At 40.7% G+C, this 26,551-nt stretch overlaps 3 protein-coding genes across 7 annotated transcripts in view; 1 reads left to right on the top strand and 2 right to left on the bottom strand.

Annotated features, from left to right (window-relative positions):
* Window positions 1-26,551, top strand: part of LOC141406444 (cyclic GMP-AMP synthase-like receptor) — a 56,832-nt gene that overhangs the window by 25,114 nt on the left and 5,167 nt on the right. Inside the window, exon 1 of one of the 4 annotated variants that reach the window (XM_073991907.1) lies at window positions 23,122-23,221. The exons of the other annotated variants lie outside the window; for them this stretch is intronic. The gene's annotated coding sequence lies outside the window, so the exon portion shown is untranslated. Of the gene's footprint in view, window positions 1-23,121; window positions 23,222-26,551 lie in introns of those variants that run through there. 4 annotated transcript variants of the gene reach the window in all.
* On the bottom strand, window positions 1,983-13,655 carry LOC141406440 (uncharacterized). 2 transcript variants are annotated; one of them, XM_073991891.1, is made up of 3 exons: window positions 8,441-13,655; window positions 3,890-4,040; window positions 1,983-3,823 (listed from the first exon to the last, which is right to left on the bottom strand). In XM_073991891.1, exons 1-3 carry the CDS (start codon window positions 8,709-8,711, stop codon window positions 2,197-2,199), a joined length of 2,049 nt encoding a protein of 682 aa, XP_073847992.1. In that variant the 5' UTR covers window positions 8,712-13,655; the 3' UTR covers window positions 1,983-2,196. The 2 variants fall into 2 exon arrangements, with proteins under 2 accessions (XP_073847992.1, XP_073847993.1); XM_073991892.1 differs by lacking the exon at window positions 8,441-13,655 and adding an exon at window positions 4,289-4,516.
* Window positions 9,033-20,497, bottom strand: LOC141406449 (uncharacterized). Its single transcript, XM_073991917.1, has 2 exons — window positions 19,770-20,497; window positions 9,033-9,547 (listed from the first exon to the last, which is right to left on the bottom strand). The coding sequence occupies exons 1-2, from the start codon at window positions 20,342-20,344 to the stop codon at window positions 9,157-9,159; spliced, it is 966 nt and encodes a 321-aa protein (XP_073848018.1). The 5' UTR covers window positions 20,345-20,497; the 3' UTR covers window positions 9,033-9,156.

The following is a 26,551-nucleotide window of genomic DNA, read 5'->3' as shown; positions in this document are numbered from 1 at the left end:
ACTTCATTCTGGCTCCTGTACATCTCGATTTTTTCACACTCCCGCTTTTCCATTTCTCTCTTTTTCTTGCGGAAAAGACGTTTCTCCTCTCTCCTTTTCTCCCGATACCTCTCTCTCTCGTGCGCTACGCGTTGCTACTGATTGTAAAGTAGCTCTATATGCCGCATTTTTCTCTTCGGTAACAGCACGACACTCCTGATCATACCATGGATTCCTTGGTGGAGGTCTCTGGTATCCAAGTATGGATTTTGCGGCTGTTTGCATGGAGTGGGCAATGTTTTGCCATTGTTCTGATATGTTAACGGGATGAGGAGTGCTTTATGCAATTGGGCTAGTTGAGTGGAATATGCTGTGGCTATCTGTTGTGATTGCAGCTTACCAATGTCCAACTTCCGTGTTGTGTCTGTTCGCACTTTGTTTGCTACGTTTAATCTGGTACGTACCTTTGCCGCAACAAGGTAGTGGTCCGAGTCTATGTTTGCACCTCGGAACGATCGTACATCCAACACGCTTGATGCATATCTTCCATCTATCACAACGTGATCAATTTGATTTCTTGTTCTTTGATCTGGCGACAGCCAGGTGCCCTTATGAATATCGAGATGCTTAAATCTGCTACTGCTAACTACCATGTTTTTTGCAGCTGCAAAGTCTATCAGCCTCATACCATTGTCAGATGTTTCACTGTGGAGACTGAATTTCCCGACTGTTGGGCCAAAGATATTCTCCTTTCCAATTTTGGCATTAAAGTCGCCTAGTATAATTTTAATGTCATGGACAGGGCAACGGCCATAAGTTTCTTCTAAGCGCTCGTAAAATATATCGTTGGTCTGTTCGTCCTTGTCTTCGGTGGGATCATGAGCGCAAATAAAGCTGATGTTGAAGAATTTTGCTTTTAATCGAATTGCAGCGAGTCTTTCATTCACTGGGGTGAAGCTGGATACCAGATATTTTAGTCTCCGAATAACTACGAATCCGCAACCAAACTCATGCTTTACGTCATGGCAGCTATAATACAGTGCGTCACCTTTAGGTGTTGTTGTGACGCCTTTCCCAATCCATCGTATTTCCTGTATGGCAGTAATGTCGGCCTTGTACTTTTCCAGTACATCTGTCAATGCGTAAACTGCACCTTCTCTATAAAATGTGCGAACATTCCAGGTGCATTTTCGCAGATCATGGTCCTTAAAACGTTTGCGGGGGTCGTCAACTTTAGAGGGATTTGTTTTTCTTTTCTTTTGTTTTTTCATAGTAGGGTGCTTGTTCTAGGGGAGGGTTACTAACCCTGCGCCCAAACCCAAGTTTTTAACGTTCTTATGGGTGAACGCGCGGCACATGTTAGCTCACTAACTTTAACGGGTGTTAAAGGCAGCTCCCCAGATGACACTACGGGGAGGTCAGTGTCCTCTTGAGATGAGAGAGGGACCAAGATAAATCCTGCACTTTGCCATGTTAAAGCCGGTCAGGACCCTTCCTTGGCATCTCTCATCCCCTACGTCATCTATCAGGTTCGTAAAATATGCTCACTACGTTGATCGTCGGAAGTTGGGAAGTAGATGTCCCCAAGAACAATTTTGTCAGCTCTTTTAAGCAGGGCGGAATGTAGACGTTGAAGATTTCAATTTCAGCGTTTCCCTGCTTTGTATTATGTACTAGCGGGATCAACGTTTCAATGAAAGTTGAGTTCGCATATAATATGGTCAGATTCCAACACTGGCTGTGCAATCAAATCTTTCATATCAGTTACGTTACCTTTCAAAATAATGAGATCAAACCAAGGGTACTTACGGATCTTTGTAGGCCGTATCGTGGGAAGTATAGACTTGCACAACACAAATATATACAATCGTTGTAATCAGGGACACAAAAACTATCGACGTTAGGCATATCGAAGGGATCCGCGAGGGGGTCTTAAAATTGACTTAAGCCTCAATTTTTACTGGTCAAAGTTCTTTCCTAGATCTAATAAAAACACTTCTAAGTTTTCTTACATTTTAACAAATTATATTTGTTTATAAATACTGAAATATATATATATATATATTATAGAGAGGCTTTATATAAAACTAAAAGCACATACACATTGAATGATGAAGATCATTTTCCCATTCGACTTCACGCGGAATACATTTATAATTTAAATTCTTGATTAAAATTTTGCAACAAACACATTATTGAAAAAATTTGTCACCTAAATTAATTATTAGAACCCATAACACAATTTCCGGCAGTAGGTGTGGCACCAACTCCAACTCCTCCGCCACCACCAGTGATGGTGACACCACCACCACCACCCCCGCTCCCAGCACCATTTACACTTGTTGTATTCTCATCGTCCGATGACAAATCAATCATTCCCTCCACCCTTGAGGGTGACATTACATAAACAAAATGTTCCGAATGTGGTGGTTCATTGATGTTACTGCCAATGGCCGGTGGTGGTGAATCAGTGTTGTTTGTACAGTACTTTGTGTTGTTGGGATTCGGATTGCCATCACCATTCTCACAACTCACATTATCCAATTCCAGTTCGATATCACTTACAATACGCATACAACGCATTTTGGCCAACGATTGGAATTTTGTGGGCATGTTGCGCACAGAACGTGCCAAACTTAGGAAAAATAAAGTATTGGCATCTAGATCCCGGTTGGCCTGTAATATGGCTGATATTTCCAATTCTGCAGTTTTGAGTCGTTTAGCTGGTGATGGTCCACCAATACCACCACCACCGCCAACCGCTGAACTATTTGATGGAGTTGTGATTGTAGTGGTAGATCCTAGATTTGATTGAGCAAAATTTGTTGAGAAATTGGGCAGGAGGTTGGGTGGTATTGTGTTCAAGAATCCATTTAGGGCGGCCGCATTCAAGCCAAGCGTTGACAGAGCAGGTGATGTTGAGGTTACTGGAGCTGGAGCACTGCTGAAACTTAAGTTTATGGCTGTATTGGTTTGATGTGGTGATGGCTGAACGCGCCTTATCTTTGTTATCAGTGGCGGATTTAAACGATTGGTGTTTGTTGTATTTGCTGCCGATGATGATGATGACGATGAGGAGGGTGTAACTTGAGCGCTTATGTTGGGATATATGTGTAAATTGGAAGGGGTTATTTGAGTGGTGGAGGTGCTTGTAGATGATAATGATCCCGGAACATTGGTAAGTTCCTTTTTGAAGGTATCCGCCGAAGCAAACAGTTGAGGTTCTATAATGAGGCAACCAACGGAACTTGCTGTACTGCTAGATGGCATTGGTATTGATCCTTTGGCTGACAATTGTGGCAAAGCAAATAATTGTGATGCCATGGATGAGGGGGTGGTCAAAGCAGTGGCTGACATGGATGCCGACATGTGAGTAGCAGTGTTTCCATTAGATGTACTAAACGCCAACGACGATGATGGTGCTGAAAGTGATGCTATTGAAACTCCCATCGATGAAGCCGTTGAGGAGGAGGTGGATGTGCTGGAATTTCCCATACCACTCAGTATGGGTTTAGCTGTTAATGAAGGTGGCAATTGTACAGTTGGCAATGATGGCACTGGTAAAAGAAGTGGTCCTCCTGATGCCCCAGCAAATCCGTTAGTAACCGCTGATGAAGTGGTGGGCAGACCCAAAGCCGAGGATGTCATTAGTCCTCCGCCGCCAACGAAATTTGGCAAAACACTTGCCAACGATGTGGCAAACAGATTGGGATTTGAATTTGCCAAAGATATTTGCTTAACATCATCATCTGTTGAATTACTGGTGGCTTTGGCCAAGACTTGAAAACCCAAATCACATTCCGTTTCTTCCTCGTCTTTAGTAAGAACTATGCCATTATTCGATCTGCATAGGGAAGAAGATTACAACTTTACTAAATGTTGGATAAATTGTATGTTGATTTTATCTTACCTTCCAGGTCCCTGATAGGGTTTCAGAAATTCCATGTGATCAGCATGTGCCCAAAATTGATATTTCTTGGATGTCTTTGAGCCAACACGAAATGAACGCAAATATTTGGTATAGCTGTCGCGTAGATTTTTCCATTTTCTTTTGGAGGCATCTGAAATGGAAAACAAAAAAATATTTATTAAAATTATTTAAATTAAAAGCTCACAGGTCATGGATATGACCAGGAGTGGACAGGAAACTATATTTTAGTGCATTACAAATGGAAAATGTGGCAAGGATTTTTATAGTATATTGCCATTGATTAGTTTTAAAAGGGGGATCAAAACAATCTCCCCAAACTCAGAGGCCTCATTGATAGAATATTCTTAAATTTTATACGTAAGTTATTGCCAAATTTACAGTTTTACATTTTTCCCATATGAATATTTGACGTACGTTTGATGCTCTTTTTTTACGGAGTGGAGAGAGAAATATGGTCATCTCATTTTATATTCATAAAAGAAAACATGCTGCTGTCAAATATATAATGAAGGTTTGTTTTGTTTTCAACGGTTTTGTTTTTATTTTCATCTTTATAAAATTTTTATTTTGTTTTTATTTTTCTCCAAAGTACTCGTATATAAACACATTCGCTCTCTGGTTGCTGTACAGTGGTGCCAACTTTTGGCTTTTTTTTTTTTTTTGAAAAGTTGACAAATCACTGATTTCCTTATAAAATCTTCAATTCAACCTGGCTGAATTAAGCTTTTCCAATAGGAATCTTCAATTCAGCCTGGCTGAATTTAAGTTTCCATAGGAAATCTTCAATTCAGCCTGGCTGAATTTAAGTTTCCATAGGAAATCTTCAATTCAGCCTGGCTGAATTTAAGTTTCCATAGGAAATCTTCAATTCAGCCTGGCTGAATTTAAGTTTCCATAGGAAATCTTCAATTCAGCCTGGCTGAATTTAAGTTTCCATAGGAAATCTTCAATTCAGCCTGGCTGAATTTAAGTTTCCCTAGGCAAACTTCAATTCAGCCTGGCTGAATTTAAGTTTCCACAGGCAAACTTCAATTCAGCCTGGCTGAATTTAAGTTTCCACAGGCAAACTTTAATTCAGCCTAGCTGAATTTAAGTTTCCATAGGCAAACTTCAATTCAGCCTGGCTGAATTTAAGTTTCCACAGGCAAACTTCAATTCAGCCTGGCTGAATTTAAGTTTCCATAGGCAAACTTCAATTCAGCCTGGCTGAATTTAAGTTTCCACAGGCAAACTTCAATTCAGCCTAGCTGAATTTAAGTTTCCATAGGCAAACTTCAATTCAGCCTGGCTGAATTCAAGTTCCCATAGGAAATCTTCAATTCTGCCTGGCTGAATTTAAGTTTCCAAAGGCAAACTTCAATTCAGCCTGGCTGAATTTAAGTTTCCGTAGGCAAACTTCAATTCAGCCTGGCTGAATTTAAGTTTCCACATGAAATCTTCAATTCAGCCTGGCTGGAATTTAAGTTTCCATAGAAAAAATTCAATTCAGCTTGGCTGAATTCAGGTTTCCATTGGAAATCTTCTATTCAGCCTGGCTGAATTTAAGTTTCCATTGGAAATCTTCAATTCAGCCTGGCTGAATTTAAGTTTCCATTGGAAATCTTCAATTCAGCCTGGCTGAATTTAAGTTTCCATAGGAAATCTTTTATTCAGCCTGGCTGAATTTAAGTTTCCATAGGAAATCTTCAATTCAGCCTGGCTGGATTTAAGTTTCCATAGGAAATCTTCAATTCAGCCTGGCTGGATTTAAGTTTCCATAGGAAATCTTCAATTCAGCCTGGCTGGATTTAAGTTTCCATAGGCAAACTTCAATTCAGCCTGGCTGAATTTAAGTTTCCATGGGCAAACTTCAATTCAGCCTGGCTGAATTTAAGTTTCCATAGGCAAACTTCAATTCAGCCTGGCTGAATTTAAGTTTCCATAGGCATACTTCAATTCAGCCTGGCTGAATTTAAGTTTCCATAGGCATACTTCAATTCAGCCTGGCTGAATTTAAGTTTCCATAGGCATACTTCAATTCAGCCTGGCTGAATTTAAGTTTCCATAGGCAAACTTCAATTCAGCCTGGCTGAATTTAAGATTCCATAGGGAAACTTCAATTCAGCCTGGCTGAATTTAAGTTTCCATAGGAAATCTTCAATTCATCCTGGCTGAATTTAAGTTTTCCATAGGAAATCTTCAATTCATCCTGGCTGAATTTAAGTTTTCCATAGGAAATCTTCAATTCAGCCTGGCTGAATTTAAGTTTTCCATAGGAAATCTTCAATTCAGCCTGGCTGAATTTAAGTTTCTATAGGAAATCTTCAATTCAGCCTGGCTGAATTTAAGTTTCCATTGGAAATCTTCAATTCAGCCTGGCTGAATTTAAGTTTCCATAGGAAATCTTCAATTCAGCCTGGCTGAATTTAAGTTTCCATAGGCAAACTTCAATTCAGCCTGGCTGAATTTAAGTTTCCATAGGCAAACTTCAATTCAGCCTGGCTGAATTTAAGTTTCCATAGGCAAACTTCAATTCAGCCTGGCTGAATTTAAGTTTCCATAGGCAAACTTCAATTCAGCCTGGCTGAATTTAAGTTTCCATAGGCAAACTTCAATTCAGCCTGGCTGAATTTAAGTTTCCATAGGAAATCTTCAATTCAGCCTGGCTGAATTTAAGTTTCCATAGACAAACTTCAATTCAGCCTGGCTGAATTTAAGTTTCCATAGGCAAACTTCAATTCAGCCTGGCTGAATTTAAGTTTCCATAGGCAAACTTCAATTCAGCCTGGCTGAATTTAAGTTTCCATAGGCAAACTTCAATTCAGCCTGGCTGAATTTAAGTTTCCATAGGCAAACTTCAATTCAGCCTGGCTGAATTTAAGTTTCCATAGGCAAACTTCAATTCAGCCTGGCTGAATTTAAGTTTCCATAGGCAAACTTCAATTCAGCCTGGCTGAATTTATGTTTCCATAGACAAACTTCAATTCAGCCTGGCTGAATTTAAGTTTCCATAGGCAAACTTCAATTCAGCCTGGCTGAATTTAAGTTTCCATAGGCAAATTTCAATTCAGCCTAGCTGAATTTAAGTTTCCATAGGCAAACTTCAATTCAGCCTGGCTGAATTTAAGTTTCCAAAGGCAAACTTTAATTCAGCCTGGCTGAATTTAAGTTTCCATAGGCAAACTTCAATTCAGCCTGGCTGAATTTAAGTTTCCATAGGCAAACTTCAATTCAGCCTGGCTGAATTTAAGTTTCCATGGGAAATCTTCTATTCATTCTGGCTGAATTTAAGTTTCCATGGGAAATCTTCTTTTCATTCTGGCTGAATTTAAGTTTCCATGGGAAATCTTCTTTTCATTCTGGCTGAATTTAAGTTTCCATGGGAAATCTTCAATTCAACATGGCTGAATTTAAGTTTCCCTAGGAAATCTTCAATTCAGCCTGGCTGAATTCAGGTTTCCATTGGAAATCTTCTATTCAGCCTGGCTGAATTTAAGTTTCCATAGGAAATCTTCAATTCGGCCTGGCTGGATTTAAGTTTCCATAGGAAATCTTTTATTCAGCCTGGCTGAATTTAAGTTTCCATAGGAAATCTTTTATTCAGCCTGGCTGAATTTAAGTTTCCATAGGAAATCTTTTATTCAGCCTGGCTGAATTTAAGTTTCCATAGGAAATCTTTTATTCAGCCTGGCTGAATTTAAGTTTCCATAGGAAATCTTTTATTCAGCCTGGCTGAATTTAAGTTTCCATAGGAAATCTTTTATTCAGCCTGGCTGAATTTAAGTTTCCATAGGAAATCTTTTATTCAGCCTGGCTGAATTTAAGTTTCCATAGGAAATCTTTTATTCAGCCTGGCTGAATTTAAGTTTCCATAGGCAAACTTCAATTCAGCCTGGCTGAATTCAGGTTTCGATAGGAAATCTTCAATTCAGCCTGGCTGAATTCAGGTTTCGATAGGAAATCTTCAATTCAGCATGGCTGAATTTAAGTTTCCATAGAAAATCGCTACATTGCCTACATTGATATCACATTGCCCATTGACAATTTTACTCGTAAACAAATTCTCTTACTCCTCTCACTCGGGAAGATGTCAAACACTACTTGCATTTGTTATTGTTTAGTATCTACTGCTACCTCTTCTATTTTGTTTTGTTTTTCTTTGGTATCTTTTGGATTGATATTCGTTGTTCTTTCGCGATTAGATACATTTTCATGCTTTTTTTGAGAGTTTGCAATGGCACACCGCACTAATGTGTATCTGAAGATATTTTTTTTTTTTTTGCGGACTATAGGGAAAAGAGTACAACAAAGTCAATCTATTTTGTTTGTTTGTCACACATGCACATATTCACATCCGCACAGCGGTCGCATTAATAGCGAAAAAATGCACTTTCTGTACTGCTGCGGACGGGCGTTCGTTTTTCGTTTGACAAAGTATGAAAAAATCAGGTGATGGAGGACTTTCGGTGGAAAGGGATGAAAGCCCAGCCAGGATTAAGAATGCCGCCGCTCAATGTGTGGAGAAAACTCTAGTTATCAGGATGTACCTACCCACTGATAAACCAATCTCCTTGGCAATTTCATTCCAAACTTTCAATTTGACTTCGACATTCTTGTAGTCGGGATGGTGAGTGTTGTAAACGACATCATGCTTCTTGACAATCTCTATAAAATCGCTGGTATTATCCGATGTCGTGGAGGATTCACTTGTACCGCCGCGTTGAGTTGGTCGTATGGGTTTATTAAGGGTGGAGGCGGAGGTGGTGGTGCTGGCAGCGTCACCGCTGGTATTGCATGGGTCTTGTTGTTGGGTACCCATCATATAAACACTGAGCGGGCGTCTAGCACCACTGCTTCGTTATGGTATCGAGAATATACACTATAGTAAACTGTTGTTGTTGTTGTTGTCGTTTTTGCTTTTCAATTTTCTAGAACGCGAAAATATTTGTTGTTGTCATTCATTGATTAAATGGAAGCGAACCGATTAAAATTGTTGAACGACTAGTACAGCAGAGAGTCAGTCAGTCAACCAGCCAGGCAGGCAGGCCAGGCCAGGCATACATGTAACAAACACCTTATATACACACACACAAACACTCATACGCCGCGACGCACTATACTGTGGTGTTTTAGTTGGCCGTTGTTTTTCTTTTTGCTGTTGTTGTTTTATTGGGGATTGATATTGTGTTGTTCCTTTGCTCTTCCTCTGCTGTAACCGAGCGCACCCCGAATTGAAATTTGCGATACCAAAAATCCGTTGCGTTACGTTATCGATGCGACCGCTCCGACAAAAGTTGGACACTTGAATGAGAGACCAACGATTTTAGATGTGCGAAACAGCCACAGACAGGCAGCAGGCAGACAACCCAACAACCACCGGGTTTCTTGTAGGCATCAGTAGCAACAGCAGCAGCAAAAGGCACTGGCAGTGACAGCAGCAGCAGCCACCGCAACAGAGCCCAAACACATGGGCAGCAACTGCGCGTATCCACTTTGCGAACGAACTGTGTAGCAAGACTGCGGCGGTCATCGTAACAACAATACAGGATGGGCTTTGAGAATGAAAGGCGGCAGCAAGGAGGAGCAGCAGCAACTGTATCCCGACTAACTGCCTCATAGTGAGTAAACACAACATTGGCATAGTAGGCGATGTTGAATCTTTGCAATGTGTTGTTGTTCTTCTTTTTCGTTCACATGGTCGTCGGTGGTAACAACAGCAACAACAACAACAGCGCCAGCAACATCAACTATCCATTGACTTTGCACAAGCCAATCTCTGGCTAGTTATTTGACACAGTGCAGTTTGAACAACAACAATAACAACAACAACGACGAGGAATGAACGACCATCCGACCGACCAACTAACAGAATGTCTCTCCACTTCGTCTGTTACAAAATAAAACATCATAATAGAGAACAACGGTTGGCAGGGCAGGCACAACGGCATGCCACTATCCACCATCCAAGACACCATCGCATCCATACTCACCAAGCAATAGTCAGTCGTCGTAGCTTCCCCAACCTGCCTGCCTCCCCAACCAACACACGTCAAACCCCACAAACACAATATTGCATAAAAACAACACTGCCATGGGTGATGTGTAGTGCAAAAGGAGTAGAACGACAAAGGAGGAGGAGGCGGTTAGCGGGGGGACAATGGCAACAATGATGGTAGTCGTGGCGGCCTATGGCAGCGGCGACAACAACGACACCTCATTAACCATCTCTCCCCATCTATCTATCTGCCAGGCAGGCAGCCTGCCATACCATGAACGACGACGACTGCATGCCCAGTCGTTGGTGGGGGGATGACGTTTTTCGTATTCCTAAAAAACAACAACAACGCAAAAACACATCACCATCATCATCATCATTGCTGTAGTCAGCGTTGCCGTTGTAGCCATCGTCGATTTCGTTGTCGTCGTAGTCGTTGTTGTTGTTGGTCCTCTCCACAACACCACAGTGTGTACCTACTACATACTGACATACATACATACACACAAAAATCTGCCAAGTTCCGACAAACTCGCAAGAACCCACGTTTGTTTATGCATATAGTATACGTTGGTTCGTTCGTGTATGTGTGAGTGTGTGCGTTTGTTATTGAAAGCAACGGCAAAAAAATGTTGGACTGTTGATTCGCGCCTTGCCTGCAGAGCCTTAGAACTCCCCTGTTTTGCGCTAGAGATAAAACGAAGAGCGATAGAAAAGATAGAGAGCGAATGGATAGAATATAAAACAACGGTTTTTATTGAGAGAAACGTCGTATAAGGCAAAGTTTAGTACTTTTCCTCAACCATTTCCATTTCCATCCTTGTAATATTCGAGATCAGTGGCCTAATATGATCCTTTTATAACATAATTAAGAGCGTTGAGGTTTTCGTGTCCTTTTGGATGAAACCAAACTGAACTTAATTGTTGTACAAGAAGGACTAGAAGGGTAATGAGCGCTGCATCAATCGCATCTGCATACACACATACATATAAAATATAAGTTAACAACGCTGAGACCAGCAAATAAGACATAAAAACATGAGATTGGGATTCAACAGGTTGGTGCTGGAGCTTAAGCGGAAAAGTAACTAGATCGTCTGAAGACTTGTAACATTGGACCTGTAAAAGGTAAACTGTGGACAAAGGCTAAGTCATCCTTGAACACTGCAACGATCGAAGAATCAACTCAAGGCTCGTTTGGTAACGTCTCCCTTTGACCGATCTGAAGATGTGTGTGAGTTATTTAGAACGATCATTTGTCGAGCAACCGAGAGTGACAGGGCGAAGAAAAAGTATTACATGAGGTACCTTCCGGCTGCGGTAACATCACTGTACAACCTGGGAAGGAGATAGATAGAACTTTTGGCTATGTTACGCTGACGAAGGGAAGAGCACTACGTCGCATTAGGTCTCTTCCTGCCACAATTTACAATGTAATCTGTTGCAAATGCCTTCCGAAAAACATAATCATCCGAAATGTTGAACCCAGAGGGAATTTCTATAATAATGCTGAAACAGCAGGATGAGCCACGAGTCGAGAATCTTACCGAAGTTCTCAATTTGTAAATAGCCATCATCAACGTTTCTAAAGTATGGAATATGTTATCTGCAACACTAAATTATCCAAAATGTTGGGCTCAAACGTCATCTTTAATGTAAGCCTGAAAGTGCAGGTTGAACCAGGAATCGAACATCTTAAAAAAGTCATCAAATTATCATCACCGTTCCCAAAGACCTCCACCAAGGAATCCGAAGAGAAAAATGCGGCATATAGGGCTACTTTACAATCAGTAGCAACACGTAGCGCACGAGAGAGATATATTGGGAGAAAATGAGAGAAGAAAAAGAGAGAAATGGAAAAGCGGGAGTGTGAAAAAATCGAGATGTACAGGAACACGAATGTACAGACCAGCAAGGTAATTTGGTAACTGACACAGATAGTGGGGCCACCGTGGTGCAATGTTTAGCACGTCCGCCTTGCACTCAGAAGGTCTGCGGTTCGAATCCCAGGCCGAGCAACATCAAATTTTCAACGGTGGCAAAATTCCCCCTCAGTAATGCTGGCGACATTTCCTGAGTATTTAAGCCATGTAAAACTTCTCTACAAGTGGTGTCGTAAGACACGCCGTTCGGACTCGGCAATAAAAAGTAGGTCCCATATCATTGAGCCAATATGAATCGGCGTGCACTCATTGATATGAGAGAAGTCTCCCTTGTCCCTTCGGGGATGTTGTGGGAACATATGTATGTATGATACAGATAGTGTGCTAAGGATATAGAAAGAGCATTTTTGGTATCCAATAGTATCCATTTGCTGGTATCCAATAGTAGCGAAGACGACGAAGATACCACAGACTCAATCCCAGAAGATGGTATTGAATGTATACCACCCGGCCAAGATGAGGTAAAGACAGCAATAAATCGGCTGAAGAATAATAAGGCAGCATGAGCTGATGGCCTTCCAGCCTAGCTGTTTAAAACCGGAGGCAACATGCTGATAAGGTGTATTCATCAGCTAGTTAGCTCCATCTGGCAGGAAGAACACGTACCCGACGATTGGAACCTGAGCACCCTGTGCCCCGTCCACAAGAAAGGAGATAAGACTGTATGCTCTAACTATAGGGGCATAAGTCTACTCCCTATTGCCTACAAGATCGTGTCAGGGATATTCTACGAACGACTAAAGCCCATGGTCAACGAGATAATTGGGCCATACCAATGCGGCTTTAGACCTGGCAAGTCCACCATGGACCAGATATTTACCCTGCGGCAAATCCTGGAGAAGACCCAAGATATGCAGATCGACACCTACCACCTTTTTGTCGATTATAAAGCAGCCTTCGACAGCCCGCTGCGTTCAAAGGTATTCCAAGCCATACCTGCATTTGGTATCCCCGCAAATCGCATTCGGCTTTGTAAAATGATTTTAACTAACACGAGGTCCTCAGTTAAAATAGGAAAGAACCTCTCCGAAGAGTTTGGTACCAAAAGAAGTTTCAGACAAGGAGACAGCCTTTCGTGTGATCTCTTCAACATCCTGCTGGAAAAGGTTATACGAGACGCAAACGTCAAAAGAAGTGGCACAATCTACACCAATAGCCACATGTTACTTGCTTATGCTGATGATATAGACATCATGGGACGATCAGTAAAAGAAGTAACTGATACCTTTATGAGGGTCGAAGGAGAATCTGCTAAAGTGGGTCTGGCGGTAAACGGTGAGAAGACCAAGTTGATGGTGTCGACGCGCAATGCGGTCATTGAGCTCGGACCGATTGTGGAAGTTGGTTCCTATAATATTGAGGTAGTAAAAGACTTCGTCTACCTCGGCACCTCCGTAAACACAACAAACGACATCAGTTGTGAATTAAAAAGAATTGTATTTACCAACAGATGCTACTTTGGTTTAAGTAAGCAGTTTAAAAACAAAGCCACATCTCGTCAAACAAAAATAACGCTGTACAAAACACTGATACTACCCGTGCTGATGTATGGCTCCGAAGCCTGGGTACTTGCGCAAGCAGATTTGGCAGTGTTTGGCGTGTTTGAGAGAAAACTTCTTCGAAAGATCTACGGACCAATCAGCGTTGACGGTGAATATCGACGTCGTATGAACCACGAGCTGAATCTGCTATACAACGACATCAGCATAGATAAACGTATCGAGATGCAGCGATTGCGTTGGATAGGTCATACGAATGGGCGAAGATGAACCCGCTAAAAAGTCGTATAAATACGAACCGCTTAGCGGTGCACGCAGAATTGGAAGGCCAAGGAATAGAAGGCACAAAAAAGTGGATGAAAAGGATCGGTATTCCAGAGTGCGAAGCAACAAATAGAGAGAATTGGAGGTCTTTTCTTAGTTGGACCTATGGAACAAATGTTCTCTAATGGGCCAGCTAAGTAAGCAAGTAAGTTCCTAAAGTCTGGAAAAAGGGCAGGGTGCTCCCGTTCGAGGAGAGCAAGCAGTAAATCGTTCAATTTGTTGGGCTAAGAGATACTCTGAAACAGTCAGGAGACACAGGAATCGAGCATTTTACAAAAATCTGGGCTGAATTAAGGTTTCCATAAGAAAAATCTTCAATTCAGCTTGGCTGAATTAAGGTTTCCATAGGAAATCTTCAATTTAGACTGGCTGGATTAAGCTTTCCATAGGAAATCGTCATTTCAGCTGGGCTGAATAAAGGTTTTGATAGGAAATCTTCAATTCAGCTGGGCTGAATAAAGTTTTCCATAGGAAATCATCAATTCAGCTGGGCTGAATTAAGGTTTCCATAGGAAATCTTCAATTCAGCTGACCTGAATTAAGGTTTCCATAGGAAATCTTCAATTCAACTGGCCTGAATTAAGGTTTCCGTAGCAAATCTTCAATTCAGCTGGGCTGAATTAAGGTTTCCATTGGAAATCTTCAATTCAGCTGGGCTGAATTAAGGTTTCCATAGGAAATCTTCAATTCAGCTGGGCTAAATTAAAGTTTCCATAGGAAATCTTCAATTCAGCTTGGCTGAATTCAGGTATCCATAGGAAATCTTCAATTCAGCTGGGGTGAATTTAAGTTTCCATAGGAAATCTTCAATTCAATTTAAGTTTCCATAGGAAATCTTCAGTTCAGCCTGGCTGAATTTAACTTTCCATAGGAAATCTTCAATTCAGCCTGGCTGAATTTAAGATTCCATAGGAAATCTTCAATTCAGCCTGGCTGAATTTAAGATTCCATAGGAAATCTTCAATTCAGCCTGGCTGAATTTAAGTTTCCATAGGAAATCTTCAATTCAGCCTGGCTGAATTTAAGTTTCCATAGGAAATCTTCAATTCAGCCTGGCTGAATTTAAGTTTCCATAGGAAATCTTCAATTCAGCCTGGCTGAATTTAAGTTTCCATAGGAAATCTTCAATTCAGCCTGGCTGAATTTAAGTTTCCATAGGAAATCTTCAATTCAGCCTGGCTGAATTTAAGTTTCCATAGGAAATCTTCAATTCAGCCTGGCTGAATTTAAGTTTCCATAGGAAATCTTCAATTCAGCCTGGCTGAATTAAGGTTTCCATAGGAAATCTTCAATTCAGCCTGGCTGAATTTAAGTTTCCATAGGAAATCTTCAATTCAGCCTGGCTGAATTTAAGTTTCCATAGGAAATCTTCAATTCAGCCTGGCTGAATTAAGGTTTCCATAGGAAATCTTCAATTCAGCCTGGCTGAATTAAGGTTTCCATAGGAAATCTTCAATTCAGCCTGGCTGAATTAAGGTTTCCATAGGAAATCTTCAATTCAGCCGGGCTGATTTAAGGTTTCCATAGGAAATCTTCAATTCAGCCGGGCTGAATTAAGGTTTCCATAGGAAATCTTCAATTCAACCGGGCTAAATTAAGGTTTCCATAGGAAATCTTCAATTCAGCCGGGCTGAATTAAGTTTTCCATAGGAAATCTTCAATTCAGCCGGGCTGAATTAAGTTTTCCATAGGAAATCTTCAATTCAGCCGGGCTGAATTAAGTTTTCCATAGGAAATCTTCAATTCAGCCGGGCTGAATTAAGTTTTCCATAGGAAATCTTCAATTCAGCCGGGCTGAATTAAGGTTTCCATAGGAAATCTTCAATTCAGCCGAGCTGAATTAAGGTTTCCATAGGAAATCTTCAATTCAGCCGGGCTGAATTAAGGTTTCCATAGGAAATCTTCAATTCAGCCGGGCTGAATTAAGGTTTCCATAGGAAATCTTCAATTCAGCCGGGCTGAATTAAGGTTTCCATAGGAAATCTTCAATTCAGCCGGGCTGAATTAAGGTTTCCATAGGAAATCTTCAATTCAGCCGGGCTGAATTAAGGTTTCCATAGGAAATCTTCAATTCAGCCGGGCTGAATTAAGGTTTCCATAGGAAATCTTCAATTCAGCCGGGCTGAATTAAGGTTTCCATAGGAAATCTTCAATTCAGCCGGGCTGAATTAAGGTTTCCATAGGAAATCTTCAATTCAGCCGGGCTGAATTAAGGTTTCCATAGGAAATCTTCAATTCAGCCGGGCTGAATTAAGGTTTCCATAGGAAATCTTCAATTCAGCCGGGCTGAATTAAGGTTTCCATAGGAAATCTTCAATTCAGCCGGGCTGAATTAAGGTTTCCATAGGAAATCTTCAATTCAGCCGGGCTGAATTAAGGTTTCCATAGGAAATCTTCAATTCAGCCGGGCTGAATTAAGGTTTCCATAGGAAATCTTCAATTCAGCCGGGCTGAATTAAGGTTTCCATAGGAAATCTTCAATTCAGCCGGGCTGAATTAAGGTTTCCATAGGAAATCTTCAATTCAACTGGCCTGAATTAAGGTTTCCGTAGCAAATCTTCAATTCAGCTGGGCTGAATTAAGGTTTCCATTGGAAATCTTCAATTCAGCTGGGCTGAATTAAGGTTTCCATAGGAAATCTTCAATTCAGCTGGGCTAAATTAAAGTTTCCATAGGAAATCTTCAATTCAGCTTGGCTGAATTCAGGTATCCATAGGAAATCTTCAATTCAGCTGGGGTGAATTTAAGTTTCCATAGGAAATCTTCAATTCAATTTAAGTTTCCATAGGAAATCTTCAGTTCAGCCTGGCTGAATTTAACTTTCCATAGGAAATCTTCAATTCAGCCTGGCTGAATTTAAGATTCCATAGGAAATCTTCAATTCAGCCTGGCTGAATTTAAGTTTCCATAGGAAATCTTCAATTCAGCCTGGCTGAATTTAAGTTTCCATAGGAAATCTTCAATTCAGCCTGGCTGAATTTAAGTTTCCATAGGAAATCTTCAATTCAGCCTGGCTGAATTTAAGTTTCCATAGGAAATCTTCAATTCAGCCTGGCTGAATTTAAGTTTCCATAGGAAATCTTCAATTCAGCCTGGCTGAATTTAAGTTTCCATAGGAAATCTTCAATTCAGCCTGGCTGAATTTAAGTTTCCATAGGAAATCTTCAATTCAGCCTGGCTGAATTAAGGTTTCCATAGGAAATCTTCAATTCAGCCTGGCTGAATTTAAGTTTCCATAGGAAATCTTCAATTCAGCCTGGCTGAATTTAAGTTTCCATAGGAAATCTTCAATTCAGCCTGGCTGAATTAAGGTTTCCATAGGAAATCTTCAATTCAGCCGGGCTGATTTAAGGTTTCCATAGGAAATCTTCAATTCAGCCGGGCTGAATTAAGGTTTCCATAGGAAATCTTCAATTCAACCGGGCTAAATTAAGGTTTCCATAGGAAATCTTCAATTCAGCCGGGCTGAATTAAGTTTTCCATAGGAAATCTTCAATTCAGCCGGGCTGAATTAAGTTTTCCATAGGAAATCTTCAATTCAGCCGGGCTGAATTAAGTTTTCCATAGGAAATCTTCAATTCAGCCGGGCTGAATTAAGTTTTCCATAGGAAATCTTCAATTCAGCCGGGCTGAATTAAGGTTTCCATAGGAAATCTTCAATTCAGCCGAGCTGAATTAAGGTTTCCATAGGAAATCTTCAATTCAGCCGGGCTGAATTAAGGTTTCCATAGGAAATCTTCAATTCAGCCGGGCTGAATTAAGGTTTCCATAGGAAATCTTCAATTCAGCCGGGCTGAATTAAGGTTTCCATAGGAAATCTTCAATTCAGCCGGGCTGAATTAAGGTTTCCATAGGAAATCTTCAATTCAGCCGGGCTGAATTAAGGTTTCCATAGGAAATCTTCAATTCAGCCGGGCTGAATTAAGGTTTCCATAGGAAATCTTCAATTCAGCCGGGCTGAATTAAGGTTTCCATAGGAAATCTTCAATTCAGCCGGGCTGAATTAAGGTTTCCATAGGAAATCTTCAATTCAGCCGGGCTGAATTAAGGTTTCCATAGGAAATCTTCAATTCAGCCGGGCTGAATTAAGGTTTCCATAGGAAATCTTCAATTCAGCCGGGCTGAATTAAGGTTTCCATAGGAAATCTTCAATTCAGCCGGGCTGAATTAAGGTTTCCATAGGAAATCTTCAATTCAGCCGGGCTGAATTAAGGTTTCCATAGGAAATCTTCAATTCAGCCGGGCTGAATTAAGGTTTCCATAGGAAATCTTCAATTCAGCCGGGCTGAATTAAGGTTTCCATAGGAAATCTTCAATTCAGCCGGGCTGAATTAAGGTTTCCATAGGAAATCTTCAATTCAGACGGGCTGAATTAAGTTTTCCATAGGAAATCTTCAATTCAGCCGGGCTGAATTAAGGTTTCCATAGGAAATCTTCAATTCAGCCGGGCTGAATTAAGGTTTCCATAGGAAATCTTCAATTCAGCCGGGCAGAATTAAGGTTTCCATAGGAAATCTTCAATTCAGCCGGGCTGAATTAAGGTTTCCATAGGAAATCTTCAATTCAGCCGGGCTGAATTAAGGTTTCCATAGGAAATCTTCAATTCAGCCGGGCTGAATTAAGGTTTCCATAGGAAATCTTCAATTCAGCCGGGCTGAATTAAGGTTTCCATAGGAAATCTTCAATTCAGCCGGGCTGAATTAAGGTTTCCATAGGAAATCTTCAATTCAGCCGGGCAGAATTAAGGTTTCCATAGGAAATCTTCAATTCAGCCGGGCTGAATTAAGGTTTCCATAGGAAATCTTCAATTCAGCCGGGCTGAATTAAGGTTTCCATAGGAAATCTTCAATTCAGCCGGGCTGAATTAAGGTTTCCATAGGAAATCTTCAATTCAGCTGGGCTGAATTAAAGTTTCCGAAAAAAATTACCGCTGAATTAATCAGACTATTAAAATTCACTTCGTAGCGTATACGTAATACAGTGCGAAATCGTCTAGCGTATACGTATTATAGATGCAATTAACCTTAGATTTTGTATACGTCCCATCGAACATCGTGGTTCAATGGCATTTACAGTGTACATTGTACATCTAGGCTTGCTAGCTTAATGCCTGGGTTCGATTGTCAGGCCAGACAACATCTCATTTTCAATGGCTGTAAAAATATGAACATGGGGTGGTGTACTCATTGATATGAGAATTGTATCCCTTTGTCCCTTTTGTGATGTGTTTGTGGCAAGACATGTATGTGGGTATCATCAAACATAACTGACCTTCCGTGATGTCAAGCTACAGCAGAGATCCATCCAACATATTTTACTTCGATAGTGGTTGGCAAAGGCAGAACTTCCGTTCTTTTTCACAGTAAAAAAAGAACAGTTTATTGGTGCACCTATTTAAATAGGCAGCAGTGTACTGATGTGTGGATCATTGTGAAAATCCTTATGTTATTATCCTGACTTAAATTGTTATTCAATAATATTGAAATTAGTCAGAGGTGACACTTGTTGCATTATGCAGAGCGAAAATTCCAAGTTCTAGGAGACGAGATGACCAAATTAAAGTGAGCGATATAAGTCACATGAACGACTTTTTTGGACTTTTAAAATCGGCAACAAACTTGGCAACGGTTTAATGGGAACGACCAAGCAGCGGAATTCTTCTTTGCATGAAATAAACAGTTTCAACATGGCTTTAACAATTTTTGTCCGTTCGCCCTCTGTCCTTGGGTCCGCGGACTATTGGCTGAATGGGAATGGTGGATAGATGCGGCGGATGGAGGATGGACGGGCGGACGTAGAAACTGGAAGGAAGCAAGACAGGCAGCAGGCACTCATGGATGGCAGGCGAATTTGAAGCACAAAATGGAATTCAGAAAGAAAAAAATAACAGCTTCAAACGCGCACAAACACACTCTCATTCATACTTACATACATTCAACAACAACAAAAACAACTCATTGTTGTTGTCGTTCCAACGGTGTGTGTATGTATGTATGTGCGTTTGAGTTTTCGCACAAAGAATGTCGAACGTCAGCGTCAGTGGTAGTCGTTCGTCGTTGTTGTTCGTTCATAATCATCATTGTTGTTGTTGCTGCTGTTGTTGCTATTGATTCTCTCACAACTTATCTCCTCCGAGTACGTAACTACATGCGGCGTAGAGCCAGCCAGCTAGCACAGCAACACCACGGCCTGCTTGCCTGGCTGGTTGGCTGTTTGGCTGACTGCTGCAATGAAGGGAACAAACCGCTGTGCTAGCTGCCTGGCTGGCGGGTTGGATGGATGGATGGAGTAGAGCTCTGATGACTTTGCTTGTCGCTCGTTTGGTCGTCAGCTTTGTCGTCGTGAATGTGGATGTAAGTAAGGCAGTGTCGCAGGCAGCCAAACAGCCAGCAAAAACTTTGTGTGTGTGCAAATGTGTGGATGGTTGTCTTGGATGTGATGCCTGGCTGATGGTTTGCAAACGTTTTGTTAGCGGTGAGGAGGATGGAGGAGGGTGTGGGGAGGTTAACGCGGGAGCACCGTGTAGTTTTCTCGGTATGTATGGGTGTGTGTGGTGGGGGTGAGGGTATAACGACGAGGATATTTTCAGTGAGTGGCATGATTTTAGCACGGTTTTCTCGTTAGTTTGTATGTCGTTTGTTGTTGTTGTGGCTGTCGGTCGCTTCGTCGTTCGGTCGTTTAGTCTTACAGTCATTCAATTGTTCGGTCGTTTATTCGTTCGTTCATTCTTTTAGTAACTCTGGCTGGTTGGCTGACTGGTAGCTGCTCAATGCGGTTGCTGATGCCGTTGCTGGTGCTCTCTATGAAAAGAACCACTAGAAAAAAAAACATACAACAACAAAATATACAACGTTCGTATATACATACACATTATATACCTACATACATGCCGATAGCTTTACATGCCTAGATTGACGATGTGCAGTAGGGATGATTGTTATATATGTATGGATGGAACATACAAAATAAACAAAAAAACAATAATAAAACTTTCGACCCACAGTGCGCTTTACTGTAAGATCAGACCAATAGGATTTAGTGATACAAAGACTAGCTGAAATAAAAATCTCCTTTGAATTTAAAGACTACCCTATGGAAACCTTAGTTCAGCCTGGCTGAATTGAAGATTTCCTATGGAATCCTTAATTCAGTCCGGCTAAATTTAAGATTTCCTATGGAAACTTTAATTCAGCCTGGCTGAATTGAAGATTTCCAGTGACAACTTTAATTTATCCTGGCTGAATTGAAGATTTCCTATGGAAACTTTAATTCAGCCTGGCTGAATTGAAGATTTCCTATGGAAACTTTAATTCAGCCTGGCTGAATTGAAGATTTCCTATGGAAACTTTAATTCAGCCTGGCTGAATTGAAGATTTCCTATGGAAACTTTAATTCAGCTCAGCTGAATTGAAGATTTCCTATGGAAACTTTAATTCAGCTCAGCTGAATTGAAGATTTCCTATGGAAACTTTAATTCAGCTCAGCTGAATTGAAGATTTCCTATGGAAACTTTAATTCAGCTCAGCTGAATTGAAGATTTCCTATGGAAACTTTAATTCAGCTCAGCTGAATTGAAGATTTCCTATGAAAACTTTAATTCAGCTCAGCTGAATTGAAGATTTCCTATGGAAACTTTAATTCAGCTCAGCTGAATTGAAGATTTCCTATGGAAACTTTAATTCAGCTCAGCTGAATTGAAGATTTCCTATGGAAACTTTAATTCAGCTCAGCTGAATTGAAGATTTCCTATGAAAACTTTAATTCAGCGTGGCTGAATTGAAGATTTCCTATGGAAACTTTAATTCAGCCTGGCTGAATTGAAGATTTCCTATGGAAACTTTAATTCAGCCTGGCTGAATTGAAGATTTCCTATGGAAACTTTAATTCAGCCCACCTAAATTGAAGATTTCCTATGGAAACTTTAATTCAGCCTGGCTGAATTGAAGATTTCCTATGGAAACTTTAATTCAGCCTGGCTGAATTGAAGATTTCCTATGGAAACTTTAATTCAGCCTGGCTGAATTGAAGATTTCCTATGGAAACTTTAATTCAGCCTGGCTGAATTGAAGATTTCCTATGGAAACTTTAATTCAGCCTGGCTGAATTGAAGATTTCCTATGGAAACTTTAATTCAGCCTGGCTGAATTGAAGATTTCCTATGGAAACTTTAATTCAGCCTGGCTGAATTGAAGATTTCCTATGGAAACTTTAATTCAGCCTGGCTGAGTTGAAGATTTCCTATGGAAACTTTAATTCAGCCTGGCTGAGTTGAAGATTTCCTATGGAAACTTTAATTCAGCCTGGCTGAATTGAAGATTTCCTATGGAAACTTTAATTCCGCCTGGCTGAATTGAAGATTTCCTATGGAAACTTTAATTCAGCCTGGCTGAATTGAAGATTTCCTATGGAAACCTTTATTCAGGCCTGCTGGATTGAAGATTTCCAATGCTATACTCTTCATTTTCAACACAATAACAGCTATTGCTTTGGCAGTTTGTCGTTAATAACGCCGTTTTAGTTTTTGTCTAGAGCACACATTCCGATATAAACGCAACTTATTTTTGTGTGTATGTATTGGCGGTCATCTTAAGTGGAGATGATATTCTTGGCGACGATGATTATGACGTTGGTACGCCATCACCGCTTTACCTCGGGATGTTTTTGTGACTCTCTTCAGCAGTGCATTGGATTTGTATCTGGGAGAAGGCAAACAGAAGAAGACGACGAAGGCAGTGTTGTCGAACAATTGTTGTAGTTGTTGGCCTACGTATTGTAGTTGGTGGGTTATTTGGTCGTTCGTCGTTGCTGTTTTTTGTTGTTGTTATTTCATTTTTTATTTTGCGTCGAATCTTTGCGCCCCACATCGTCATCATCATCATCGTCTTCATCAGTACCACCGTCGTCGTTATTGCAAAGCAACTTTGTCGTTGCAGTAGTTGGTTAGTTTATTTTTGTTTTTGCTTTTCTTTTCAATCTATTTTTTCATTGTTTTTGTTTACCGTGTTTTGAGCTTTGGTTGTTTGCTACAGAACGCTTTGCCATCGTTACTGCCCGCCTGCTGTTGACGTATGATACAGCTTTCCTGCCATTTCTACATTCTGGATGTGGATAGACACGGCCACCACCAACCCACATCAGTTCTTTTTCTTGTTGTTGTTGTTTAGTTTTCATAGTAGCTAAGGTGCCTATTTTGCGCCCGCTGTCCACCCCACACCCCCGCACTTTCCCCCCTCGCTGTAAGCAAATGTTGTACTCATATTTGCACACACGTAGAAGAGGAGCCTCGTTCATTTCCTCCTCTTATTCCTTGTATTTTTGTGCTCGCTCTCTACTCTCTGTTTCAGTGAGAACAACAAATGTGTAGCAGTTGCAGTTGCTGCTGCTGCTTGTTGTTGACGCTGGCGTTGTTGTTATTGCTGTACTGGCATTGCACTATTGTTGATTTTTGTTCTTGTTTTGTGTAACCAGAGCCCAGAGCAGCAGTGGCCGTTATTGTCATCTATTCAAGTGTAAGGTGACTGAGTTGAATGTTAAAGAGAGGAACTACATACGAGAGGAGTAGGGAACGTTGGTAGGTACCATTTATGAAGTAGATTGAAGAAAAATCTATAGGCTATATACTGTTAAAATCGGGAGGTCTTTTTTGGCACATGACTCTAATACATACACATGTATGGCATACCGAACAACATAGATCTTTTACACTATATAATTGAAAATTTCCTATGAAAACCTTAATTCAGCCCAGCTGAATTGAAGATTTACCATGGAAACCTTTATTCAGCCCGCCTGAATTGAAGATTTCCCATAGAAACCTTAATTCAACCCGGCTGAATTGAAGATTTCCTATGGAAACTTCAATTCAGCCCGGCTGAATTGAAGATTTCATATGGAAACTTTAATTCAGCCCGGCTGAATTGAAGATTTCATATGGAAAACATAATTCAGCCCGGCTGAATTGAAGATTTCCTATGGAAAACTTAATTCAGCCCGGCTGAATTGAAGATTTCCTATGGAAAACTTAATTCAGCCCGGCTGAATTGAAGATTTCCTATGGAAAACTTAATTCAGCCCGGCTGAATTGAAGATTTCCTATGGAAAACTTAATTCAGCCCGGCTGAATTGAAGATTTCCTATGGAAACCTTAATTCAGCCCGGCTGAATTGAAGATTTCATATGGAAACTTTAATTCAGCCCGGCTGAATTGAAGATTTCATATGGAAAACATAATTCAGCCCGGCTGAATTGAAGATTTCCTATGGAAAACTTAATTCAGCCCGGCTGAATTGAAGATTTCCTATGGAAAACTTAATTCAGCCCGGCTGAATTGAAGATTTCCTATGGAAAACTTAATTCAGCCCGGCTGAATTGAAGATTTCCTATGGAAACCTTAATTCAGCCCGGCTGAATTGAAGATTTCCTATGGAAACCTTAATTCAGCCCGGCTGAATTGAAGATTTCCTATGGAAACCTTAATTCAGCCCGGCTGAATTGAAGGTTTCCTATGGAAAACTTAATTCAGCCCGGCTGAATTGAAGATTTCCTATGGAAAACTTAATTCAGCCCGGCTGAATTGAAGATTTCCTATGGAAAACTTAATTCAGCCCGGCTGAATTGAAGATTTCCTATGGAAAACTTAATTCAGCCCGGCTGAATTGAAGATTTCCTATGGAAAACTTAATTCAGCCCGGCTGAATTGAAGATTTCCTATGGAAACCTTAATTCAGCCCGGCTGAATTGAAGATTTCCTATGGAAACCTTAATTCAGCCCGGCTGAATTGAAGATTTCCTATGGAAACCTTAATTCAGCCCGGCTGAATTGAAGATTTCCTATGGAAACCTTAATTCAGCCCGGCTGAATTGAAGATTTCCTATGGAAACCTTAATTCAGCCCGGCTGAATTGAAGATTTCCTATGGAAACCTTAATTCAGCCCGGCTGAATTGAAGATTTCCTATGGAAACCTTAATTCAGCCCGGCTGAATTGAAGATTTCCTATGGAAACCTTAATTCAGCCCGGCTGAATTGAAGGTTTCCTATGGAAACCTTAATTCAGCCCGGCTGAATTGAAGGTTTCCTATGGAAACCTTAATTCAGCCCGGCTGAATTGAAGATTTCCTATGGAAACCTTAATTCAGCCCGGCTGAATTGAAGATTTCCTATGGAAACTTTAATTCAGCCCGGCTGAATTGAAGATTTCCTATGGAAACTTTAATTCAGCCCGGCTGAATTGAAGATTTCATATGGAAACTTTAATTCAGCCCGGCTGAATTGAAGATTTCATATGGAAACCTTAATTCAGCCCGGCTGAATTGAAGATTTCCTATGGAAACCTTAATTCAGCCCGGCTGAATTGAAGATTTCCTATGGAAACCTTAATTCAGCCCGGCTGAATTGAAGATTTCCTATGGAAACCTTAATTCAGCCCGGCTGAATTGAAGATTTCCTATGGAAACCTTAATTCAGCCCGGCTGAATTGAAGATTTCCTATGGAAACCTTAATTCAGCCCGGCTGAATTGAAGATTTCCTATGGAAACCTTAACTCAGCCCGGCTGAATTGAAGATTTCCTATGGAAACCTTAATTCAGCCCGGCTGAATTGAAGATTTCCTATGGAAACCTTAATTCAGCCCGACTGAATTGAAGATTTCCTATGGAAACCTTAATTCAGCCCGGCTGAATTGAAGATTTCCTATGGAAACCTTAATTCAGCCCGGCTGAATTGAAGATTTCCTATGGAAACCTTAATTCAGCCCGGCTGAATTGAAGATTTCCTATGGAAACCTTAATTCAGCCCGGCTGAATTGAAGATTTCCTATGGAAACCTTAATTCAGCCCGGCTGAATTGAAGATTTCCTATGGAAACCTTAATTCAGCCCAGCTGAATTGAAGATTTCCTATGGAAACCTTAATTCAGCCCAGCTGAATTGAAGATTTCCTATGGAAACCTTAATTCAGCCCAGCTGAATTGAAGATTTCCTATGGAAACCTTAATTCAGCCCAGCTGAATTGAAGATTTCCTATGGAAACCTTAATTCAGCCCAGCTGAATTGAAGATTTCCTATGGAAACCTTAATTCAGCCCAGCTGAATTGAAGATTTCCTATGGAAACCTTAATTCAGCCCAGCTGAATTGAAGATTTCCTATGGAAACCTTAATTCAGCCCGGCTGAATTGAAGATTTCCTATGGAAACCTTAATTCAGCCCGGCTGAATTGAAGATTTCCTATGGAAACCTTAATTCAGCCCGGCTGAATTGAAGATTTCCTATGGAAACCTTAATTCAGCCCGGCTGAATTGAAGATTTCCTATGGAAACCTTAATTCAGCCCGGCTGAATTGAAGATTTCCTATGGAAACCTTAATTCAGCCCGGCTGAATTGAAGATTTCCTATGGAAACCTTAATTCAGCCCGGCTGAATTGAAGATTTCCTATGGAAACCTTAATTCAGCCCGGCTGAATTGAAGATTTCCTATGGAAACCTTAATTCAGCCCGGCTGAATTGAAGATTTCCTATGGAAACCTTAATTCAGCCCGGCTGAATTGAAGATTTCCTATGGAAACCTTAATTCAGCCCGGCTGAATTGAAGATTTCCTATGGAAACCTTAATTCAGCCCGGCTGAATTGAAGATTTCCTATGGAAACCTTAATTCAGCCCGGCTGAATTGAAGATTTCCTATGGAAACCTTAATTCAGCCCGGCTGAATTGAAGATTTCCTATGGAAACCTTAATTCAGCCCGGCTGAATTGAAGATTTCCTATGGAAACCTTAATTCAGCCCGGCTGAATTGAAGATTTCCTATGGAAACCTTAATTCAGCCCGGCTGAATTGAAGATTTCCTATGGAAACCTTAATTCAGCCCGGCTGAATTGAAGATTTCCTATGGAAACCTTAATTCAGC

The sequence above is a fragment of the Musca autumnalis genome, unplaced genomic scaffold (genome assembly GCF_047663935.1).
Source record: "Musca autumnalis isolate F117 unplaced genomic scaffold, ASM4766393v1 scaffold_5, whole genome shotgun sequence".
Taxonomy (NCBI): Eukaryota; Metazoa; Arthropoda; class Insecta; order Diptera; family Muscidae; genus Musca; species Musca autumnalis.
The sequence above is the reverse complement of the archived record's forward strand: the minus strand, read 5'-3'. Positions and strand labels throughout refer to the sequence as shown.